Source organism: Coregonus lavaretus, assembly GCF_964263955.1.
Source record: "Coregonus lavaretus genome assembly, chromosome: 1".
In the NCBI taxonomy this organism is placed as follows: domain Eukaryota; kingdom Metazoa; phylum Chordata; class Actinopteri; order Salmoniformes; family Salmonidae; genus Coregonus; species Coregonus lavaretus.
In genome coordinates, this window is record NC_139988.1 from 82,295,722 (window position 1) to 82,305,979 (window position 10,258).

At 45.3% G+C, this 10,258-nt stretch overlaps 1 protein-coding gene across 1 annotated transcript; it reads left to right on the plus strand.

The window, feature by feature from the left end:
- Positions 1–2,260: 2,260 nt before the first annotated feature.
- Positions 2,261–9,567, plus strand: irbpl (interphotoreceptor retinoid-binding protein like; the record flags this gene model as incomplete). The annotated part of the gene is made up of 5 exons (XM_084167791.1): positions 2,261–5,013; positions 6,905–8,102; positions 8,307–8,497; positions 8,978–9,120; positions 9,239–9,567. 5 exons carry the CDS (start codon positions 2,261–2,263, stop codon positions 9,565–9,567), a joined length of 4,614 nt encoding a protein of 1,537 aa, XP_084023917.1.
- Between the last annotated feature and the right edge of the window lie 691 nt (positions 9,568–10,258).

Sequence of the window (10,258 nt, forward strand, 5' to 3'; positions counted from 1 at the left end):
AGCGTGTATAAATCGTCTGTCCTCGGTTGCAACACTCACTATCAATAATAATATGCCAATTAGCAGACGCTTTTATCCAAAGCGACTTACAGTCATGTGTGCATACATTTTTACGTATGGGTGGTCCCGGGGATCGAACCCACTACCCTGGCGTTACAAGCGCCATGCTCTACCAATTGAGCTACAGAGGACCACTATCGCCTCGGGAAGTCAGCACAAGAACTGTTCGTCGGGAGCTTCATGAAATGGGTTTCCATGGCCAAGCAGCCACACACAAGCCTAAGATCACCATGCGCAATGCCAAGCGTTGGCTGGAGTGGTTTAAAGCTCGCCGACATTGGATTCTGGAGCAGTGGAAACGCGTTCTCTGGAATTATGAATCACGCTTCACCATCTGGCAGTCCGACGGACTAATCTGGTTTTGGCGGATGGAGCTGTTTTTCATGGTTTTGGCTAGGCCCCTTAGTTCCAGTGAAGGGAAATCTTAACGCTACAGCATACAATGACATTCTAGACAATTCTGTGCTTCCAGCCTTGTGGTAACAGTTTGGGGAAGGCCCTTTCCTTTTTCAGCATGACAATGCCCACGTGCACAAAGTGAGGTCCATACAGAAATGGTTTGTCGAGATCGGTGTGGAAGAACTTGACTGGCCTGCACAGAGCCCTGACCTCAACCCCATCGAACACCTTTGGGATGAATTGGAACGCCGATTGCGAGCCAGGCCTAATCGCCCAACATCAGTGCCCAACCTCACTAATGCTCTTGTGGCTGAATGGAAGCAAGTCCCCGCAGCAATGTTCCAACATCTAGTGGAAAGCCTTCCCAGAAGAGTGGAGGCTGTTATAGCAGCAAAAGGGAGAACAATTCCATATTAATGCCCATGATTTTGGAATGAGATGTTAGATGGCTACGTAGTGTATCACCTTTCCATTAAAACATGACGTGACATCTGATTTTAGCCTAATTAACAGAGACCACAATTGCCTAAATTAGTTCCTCCCCCTGATGACTTCCTCACTATCCATTTTAGTGCCAAACATGCCCTCACAAATGGGTCCTTGCTTTTTCTGTATCCTTGGGACGTCCTTACCCCATTAAAATGGTTAGGGTTAAGGTTAGACTTAGGTAATTGTTATGGGTAAGGTTAGGGTTAGGGTAGGGATTAAGGTTAGGGTTTAGGATAGGGACATCCCAAGGATCACGGATAACACTAACCCTCCCAAATGACACAGTGAACAATGTACCGGAGTCTTAAAATGAGATTCCCGGTCCTGATTGGTCATGAGGAATCGCCAGACGGGCTTATGTAAGAATGGGTATTAGAAGTTAAGGCGAGATTAACGGTACACACCGTGCTGCAGCATTAGACGATATGTAGTTGCGTAATTCTGTGTTGTAAAAATTCCCAGTGTTGAAAGACTTGTATTGAACTCACTCAACCCTAAATTATATTCACCGTTGATAAATGAACACAGGGGAGATGTCACTAAACTCAGTAAGTGAAAATCTGGATGCAAACATGCAATGTAAATAGTGAATATATAAGTACTTTCAAACAAATGGTAGTTAATGTTCATTTTATAATCATTGCTGTTGAATCTTCCGTTTCCATCCTGCATTCTGTGTTTAAGGCGGCGTACATACGTGAACACAAACTGCGTAATCATGTCATCCACTCTGCGCCCCAGACATGACCTCACACGCCCTATTCTCCACCGAACCACAACGCTTTCATAAGTGATTGTGACTTTCACATGGGGCTTTCATACTAATCCGGTAGACTTTTACCTCTTTAATCTAATCTCTTTTCATATCTCATCCCTTTTTTTCAAGTCTGTGCATGACATGGTGGTGCATATCATAGAAATTCAAAAAAAGAATATGTAATGCGAAGGTTTTGTATTTGATGCATAAAACTAAATACTGTACATCCACACAGAAGCCTTCACAGTAATAAAACAAATGAAATAAAGCAAGTGGAAAAGGGAAACTCCAATAATCCTGTGGCATCCCTAAATACGTACATTATAATACCTTTGATGTAACATCTCCAATTAAAAATATTTGATCTGTTACTGGCTGGCGGATGCACCGCAGATAATACGATTAAAGGTTTATTGGGAACAAAAGCCTCTTACGTAATTGTTGTTGTCCGAAACCTGGTGGTTAAAACATTCTCTCTTAACAAAGGACTGTCCCTCTGAATGAATGGACCAAAAAGCAGGATAACGCAGATAAAATATAACATTCTCCGCAATAATGGCAGGAGGTCAGTTCTCACCAGCACTGCTGGTGCTTCTTTGCCATGTTCTCTTTGGCAGCTCTTCCTTCCAGCCGGCTCTGGTGCTGGACATGGCAAAAATTCTACTAGACAACTACTGCTTCCCTGAGAATCTGCTCGGCATGCAGGAGGCCATTCAGCAAGCCATCAACAGTGGAGAAATCCTCAAAATATCTGACCGCAAGACCTTGGCATCTGTGCTGACGGTTGGCGTGCAGGGTGCACTCAATGACCCTCGGCTAACTGTGTCCTTCGAGCCAAACTTTGTCCCAGTGATGCCGCCCGCCCTCCCTTCTCTCCCCACTGAGCAGCTCATCCGTCTGGTAAGGAACTCTGTGAAGCTGGAGGTCCTTGAAAACAACGTGGGCTACCTGAGGATCGACCAGATTATAGGGGAGGAGACGGCCGCCAAGCTTGGCCCGCTGCTCCAGGACAACATCTGGAACAAGGTCGCCCACACCTCCTCGTTAATTTTTGATCTGCGCTACAGCACAGCTGGGGAGCTGTCCGGAGTCCCTTTCATCATCTCCTACTTTTCCGACCCAGAACCTCTCATTCACATTGACACAGTGTTCGATCGACCCTCTAACACCACTAAGGAGCTGTGGACTATGTCATCTATCATGGGAGAGAGGTATGGAAAGCAAAAGGACCTCATCATATTAACCAGTAAGCGTACTATGGGAGCGGCTGAGGCAGTCGCCTACACTCTGAAGCATTTGAAGAGGGCGATCATTGTTGGAGAGAGGTCAGCCGGGGGGTCAGTGAAAGTTGAGAAGATAAGAATTGGAGATTCTGGTTTCTACATCACGATTCCAGTGGCCAGGTCAGTGAACCCAATAACAGGCCAAAGCTGGGAAGTGAGTGGAGTTTCTCCCTCTGTACATATCAATGCCAAGGAGGCTGTTGCTAATGCCCAAAATCTACTGTCTGTCAGGAGTGCCATTCCAAGGGCCGTCCAGAGCGTCTCTGACATCATCAGGCAGTACTACTCATTCACAGACAGAGTACCGGCTTTCCTTCAACATCTGGAATCCACTGATTTCTTCTCTGTCATTTCAGAGGAGGACCTGGCGAATAAACTCAACAATGAACTGCAGTCTGTGTCAGAGGACCCTCGTCTGATGATCAAACTGACCCAAGATCACCCAGTTATTATTGAGGAAGACTTTGAACCTGAGAACATACCAGGCGATCCAGCATTTCTCAGGAACCTGGTGGATACAATCTTCAAAGTAAGCATCCTAACTGGAAACACTGGTTATCTCCGCTTCGACAAGTTTGGAGATGTGTCAGTGATGGTCAAATTAGGAGAGCAGATTGGCCAAAAAATCTGGGAGGCCCTCAAAGACACAGAGAACCTCATCATCGACCTGCGATACAACACAGGTGGGTCCTCAGCTTCCATGGGCATCCTGCTCTCCTTCCTCCAAGACCCGTCACAACAGTTCCACTTCTTCACCATATACGACAGGATCCAGAACACCACCACTGAGTTTAACACTCTTTCCGGCCTCCCAGGCCCACCCTACGGGTCTAAACGTGGAGTGTACATCCTGACTAGTCACTATACCGCCAGTGCAGGGGAGGAATTTGCTTATCTGATGCAGTCGCTGCACCGTGGCACCCTCATCGGGGAAATCACATCCGGGACCCTGATGCACTCCAAGTCATTCCAGGTGGAAGACACGGACATTGTCATCACTGTCCCCTTCATAAACTTCATAGACAACAACGGCGAGTGCTGGCTAGGTGGAGGCGTGGTCCCCGATGCCATAGTGCTTGCTGAGGAAGCCGTGGACCACGCCCATGGGATAATAGAGTTTCACAGGGAGGTTCTCTCACTGGTGGAGGGGACGGGGAAGCTCCTGGAAGTACACTATGCCATCCCTGAGGTCGCCAACAAGCTCAGTAGAGTGCTGCTCACCAAATGGGCCGAGGGCTCGTATCGATCGGTGGTCGACTATGAGTCTCTGGCATCCCAGCTAACAGCTGACCTCCAGGAGACGTCAGGCGACCACCGGCTGCACATATTCTACTGCGACGTCGAACCCGAGTCTCTGCATGATATGCCAAAAATCCCGACAGCTCAGGAGGTGGGTTACATCATTGACACTCTGTTCAAGATCGAGGTGATGCCCGGGAACGTGGGCTATCTGAGGTTCGATATGATGGCAGACATAGAAGTGATGAGAGCCATCGGCCCTCAGCTGATCAAACTGGTCTGGAGCAAGCTGGTGAACACGGACACAATGATCATCGACATGAGATACAACACAGGTGGTTACTCCACAGCCATACCACTCCTCTGTACCTACTTCTTTGATGCTGAGCCCCTGAGACACCTCTACACCGTCTTTGACCGCTCTACAACCACCATGACCGAGGTCATGACCCTGCCTCAGATCCAGGGTCAGAGGTACGGCTCCACCAAAGATATCTACATCCTCACTAGTCACATGACGGGGTCAGCAGCCGAGGCATTCACGCGGGCCATGAAGGACCTGAACAGGGCGATGGTGATCGGGGAGCTGACCATCGGAGGGTCCCTGTCCAGCGGCACCTACCAGATCGGGAATAGTATCCTGTATGCCTCCATACCTAACCAGGTGGTCCTGAGTGCTGTTACTGGGAAGGTGTGGAGTGTCTCTGGGGTCGAGCCACACGTTGCTGCCCAGGCAAATGATGCTCTGAGTGTTGCACAGAGAATCATTGCAGCCAGGCTTTTAAAGCGAGATAAAGGGAAATAGTGGTCATGTTTTAACTTCTCTTTCCTTTAAATGTTTACTTTGTTTGTCCTGTATTTGTGAATTATGTTATTTTCCTGTGTAATTTCTCACAGAAATGTTATTTATTACCATTATTTTTCTGTAACCTGACATAATGTATCTGTGGTATAATATAACCACCCCAAACAATAAGGTGGACAGAAAACAGGAAAGCTATTTTGGTTCTCTTATTGAAAGTCTTCAAATAGTAGATTGCACATTACTAATCATTTAGGCACCTTATGAAAGCGTTATTTTTGCACCTGAAAATATACAGATCAATAACTGTCGCAGGACTTGGATGAAATGAGTTGCCTTCGATGAATTTGATCAACCCCTCTGTGCGTCATTTTGTATGAGAAATTTGATTAGATTTAGTAGTAAATCCTCCTATTCATATTTCATGAATATCTAAATGTATTTTTAATCTCTTTGATGTAACTCTTTGGGCTACATTTGTGTTGGCCTAAATATGGGTGAGGAGACAGGGTTGATATTTATTTTCATTGTACTATCATGTACTTCATTTGCTTATCGCAAATACTTTATACTTCTATATTAATCTGCTTTTAAATTCATTTGTTATTTCTCCTTTTTGTCATTTGTCAAGTCACATAATGTAGAAGAGTCTTCAGCCAGTCAGTAGAGGGAGCATTTCCCATACAAACCTGTTGTGAACTACTGTACTCAGTTCTCCTGTTGTGTAATAGCATCAACGATAACCACATTAACTCATTGTGAATAGTGTAATCTCGGTTAACCCAGTCTCGCGTAATTGGTCACATGCTTGATTAAGTTCTGGGTCCATACATGTTAAGAGAAAAGACAATAGAACAAGGATCAGAACCGGAACGAAGAGCATCCCATTGTTTCATGACAGATCTATGGTACCATTTATGTTTACGTAGTTTGTCCACAAGAGATTACGAATAGTGTCATGACCAAATAGAGGAAATACCCATTTTCTATTTTACACTGGTATAGTAGGTTGAATATAACTGTAGAGCAAATGTTATTGCTTCCTGGTAAGTTTCCTTTGATTTTTAATCAACACTAAACTGTTGAATAAACCTGTGAGTTATTAATTACCTGAGACAAACTATTCAGAGCTCAATGTCATATTTACAGACCATAAAATAGGGTCAGCCAACGGGACATTAAGAAAGGGGAGGGGGTGGACGACTTGACTATTTTAAGTTCTAAGTTTTAAGAATAAATTCTAAGTTCTAAGTATAAGTTCTATGTTCTAAGTATACATTCTATGTTCTAAGTATAATTTCTATGTTCTAAGGATAATGCTGATTGAGGCAGCATTATGTGCAGCATGAGTGAGAGATTATAATCCTAAATATGGTATAAGGACAGTCACAAGTAACATTACACTTCAGATCAACTTACTGACCAACATAAGGCCTAATTATAAGGTACAAACAAAATAGTACATTAATTTTGAAAACAATATTTATCCAGTTAACAATGATCTTCAATCAGTGAGCCTTTTTAATCAAAAGAAAAATATGCACAAATGTATAGCACATACAGTAATGTGAATATTTCCACCAAGTATAATCACAGCAGATTTTTGTGTCTAGTCAAACCTTACCTCACATGCATAGCAACAAATATATATTTAACATCTATATCTTGGGCAACATGTTGCACCTACATTGTTAGCTTGCCATTGTCTTACCAAAGCACTCGGGATAATACGATTAAAGGTTTATTGTGAGGAAAATCCTTGTGTGTGTGTTAACAGAAAACTTTCAGGAGAAACAGTCTCATTTGACCAAGGACCTCTTTGCAGACGTACGTTCCACAGCAGAGTGGCTACTACTGTGGTTTACTGCAATCTAGAAAACCAGACAAGATGGCAAAGTCTCTCCTCTTGTTGGCATCAGTGCTGGTCTTCTGCAATGTTGCCATCCACAGCGCTTTTGCACCCAACCTGATTGTAGACATGGCTAAAATTCTCCTGGACAACTACTGCTCCCCGGAGAAGCTGACTGGCATGCAGGAGGCCATCGACGCTGCGAGCAGCAATACAGAGATCCTCAGCATCCCCGACCCCGACACTCTCGCCTCTGTCCTGACCGGTGGGGTCCAGAGTACCATCAACGACCCCCGACTGGTTGTCTCCCATGAGCCCAACTACGTCCCTGCGGTAGCCCCTGCCCTGCCACCCCTGCCCCCGGACCAGCTTATCGGCGTGCTCCAGAGCTCCATTAAGCTGGAGGTCCTGGAGGGCAACATCGGCTACCTGAGGATCGACCACATCATCGGGGAGGAGTTGGCCGACAAGATCGGCACCCTCCTCCTGGAGCTGGTCTGGAAAAAGATTCTGCCCACGTCCGCTCTGATCTTTGACCTCCGCTACACAGGCAGCGGGGATCTGTCGGGCATCCCATACATTGTGTCTTATTTCACCGATGCCGAGCCTCTGATTCACATCGACAGCGTGTACGACCGTCCCTCCGACACCACCACCGAGATGTGGTCCATGCCCACACTGCTGGGCGAGAGGTACGGAACCAAGAAATCCCTCATCATCCTGACTAGTGCACACACCAAGGGAATTGCAGAGGACGTTGCCTACTGTCTGAAGAACCTCAAGAGGGCCACAATCGTCGGGGAGAAAACCGCTGGCGGGTCCGTGAAAATTGACAAGATCAAGATTGGGGACACAGACTTCTATGTCACAGTGCCCTCGGCTAAGTCCATTAACCCCATCACAGGGAAGTCTTGGGAGGTCACCGGCGTGACGCCCGATGTTGAGGTCGATGCTGAAGATGCCCTGGCCGCTGCCATTAAGATCATTAACCTCCGTGCCGAGATCCCTGCCATTCTCGAGGCAACTGGCGCTCTGGTGGCCAACAACTACGCCTTTGAGAATGTCGGAGCGGACGTTGCCGAGAAGCTAGCAGCAGCGAGCGGTGACTACAACTTAATTTCTTCAAAGGTGGATCTGGAGACAAAACTCTCCGCTGACCTCATGACACTGTCTGGAGACAAGTGCCTGAAGACCACACACAACACCTCACCCCTGCCACCAATGGTAAGAGATTTTATGTTGTATTGTATTTGTAGCCTATGTAATACATTTATCTATAGAGAATACTTTTATGTGAATCCAGAGAGAAACTTTTTTTTAATGAATATTTGCCTGAAATAATTTTCTGTTAATTTCAGTAGAAATCTAGTAGAATAACATTGCATATTAATTAGGGGGACAATTTTGAGACATTTATGTTGATTTCAGAACCCATCTCCAGAGATGTTCATTGAGCTGATCAAGGTCTCCTTCCACACGGATCTGTTTGAGAACAACATTGGCTATCTGCGCTTTGACATGTTTGGTAACTTCGAGGAGGTTCAGGCCATTGCCCAGATCATCGTGGAGCATGTGTGGAACAAAGTTGTTAACACTGATGCTCTGATTGTTGATCTCAGGTACAGATGTAGGATCTTAATTTGATCACACTGTTGCAGAAGAACTTTCCTGCAATGCAGGAAATGTAAAACTAGTAGTGTATTTGAGGTTTTAAAAGGCTTCTGAAGTTTGTAATTTCCACTTTGAATTTTCAGACTTGATTTTCCCTTACGAAAAATGTATAAACCCTACAAAAATGTCCATTAACTATAATCCCCATAATAATTCACATTTACTGTTGCTGCATGTTTATTTTCCTGCTGTGGCAAACTGGCTCAAATTAAGATCCTACATCTGTAAGACTTCTCTTTATAGTGAAACTCAAAGCTCAATTTACGAGCATAGCAACTAGAGGAACATATTTATGTTCACTAAGATTAACAGAGTTAGCGAGTGGCTTACCATTTAGTTGGGTTAAATGGGGACAGTTGGACCATAGGGAAAGGCTTCCAACATGTTCATCTTTTATATTGAATGAGTTTGTATAATTGTTTTTGCAGGAACAACGTAGGCGGGCCTACCACTGCCATTGCGGGCTTCTGCTCCTACTTCTTTGATGCAGACAAGCAGGTCCTGCTGGACAAACTGTACGACAGACCGTCTGGCACCACTAAGGAGCTGTGGACTCTACCTGAGCTCACTGGTAATAAACTCCCAAGTTTCATAATGTGCACTGTATAATGAGTTTTTTCGATTTGGATCAAGCAGAATACAATTGTGCGCTGTCAGCAGATGAAAATGACTCTCGTCTTCTCTCTCAGGTGCGAGGTACGGCACCAAGAAGAGCCTGATCATCTTGATCAGCAGAACCACGGCCGGCGCCGCCGAGGAGTTCGTTTACATCATGAAGAAGCATGGTCGGGCCATGGTAGTGGGCGAGACCACCAACGGCGCCTCACACCCCCCTGAGACCTTCCGCGTGGGCGAGAGCAACGTGTTCCTGAGCATCCCCACCACCCATTCAGACACAGCCCAGGGCCCCGCCTGGGAGGGTGCCGGGGTCACCCCTCACATCCCCGTGCCAGCCGACGCAGCCCTGGACACCGCCAAGGGCATCCTCAACAAGCACTTCGCCGGCGCAAAGAAGTGAAGTCTCCGACCGAGGATGTTGGCAGCCAAAGGGGTTTAAGATGTTCTCAGAGGAGAGAAGTGTGTAGGGTACCGTTCAATGTAATTGACCAAATCTAGGCAGCCAGCCTCTGCACCTAAACCTTCTTTCTGTAGCCTGTTGTAGTGTTCTCGTTTTGCAAGAAAATGTGAGAGGTTCTGAACCAGATTGTGGTTTGTTTTTACTTATCGTTTTTACTTCTGAAAACTACTGTGATTGTAGAAGGATTAAAGAAAGAGTGAGTAATTTTAAATGGTATACTGAAATGTGACTCTTAAAGGAGTGGTTCATAAACTATGATTGTGTTTGAGTTCCTGATCCACTAGCCTTTGTGGCTATGTTTTGTCAAAGCAGATTCTATCTTTGGCTGTCAAAAATAATGTGAATTGTAAATTGCGCGAGTACATGAAAGCTGAAACTAGTTTAAAAAGCAGCATTGAATCAAATGCTGAAATATTTGTAATGACATATTTGCTTTTCCTATGATATACTAATATAATTTCAAATGCCATTGTTAGGACCTTTACAAACAAATTGTCCTGTCCTTTGGGGGAGCACTCTTAAATTTGATGCAGGGTCTTTTTGCTGTGTATGGGAAGAAGTGCATACATGGTGACTTGCCATGTGAGGCAATTTGGGTTGTATCAATTCCAATGGCGGGACACAATAAAGG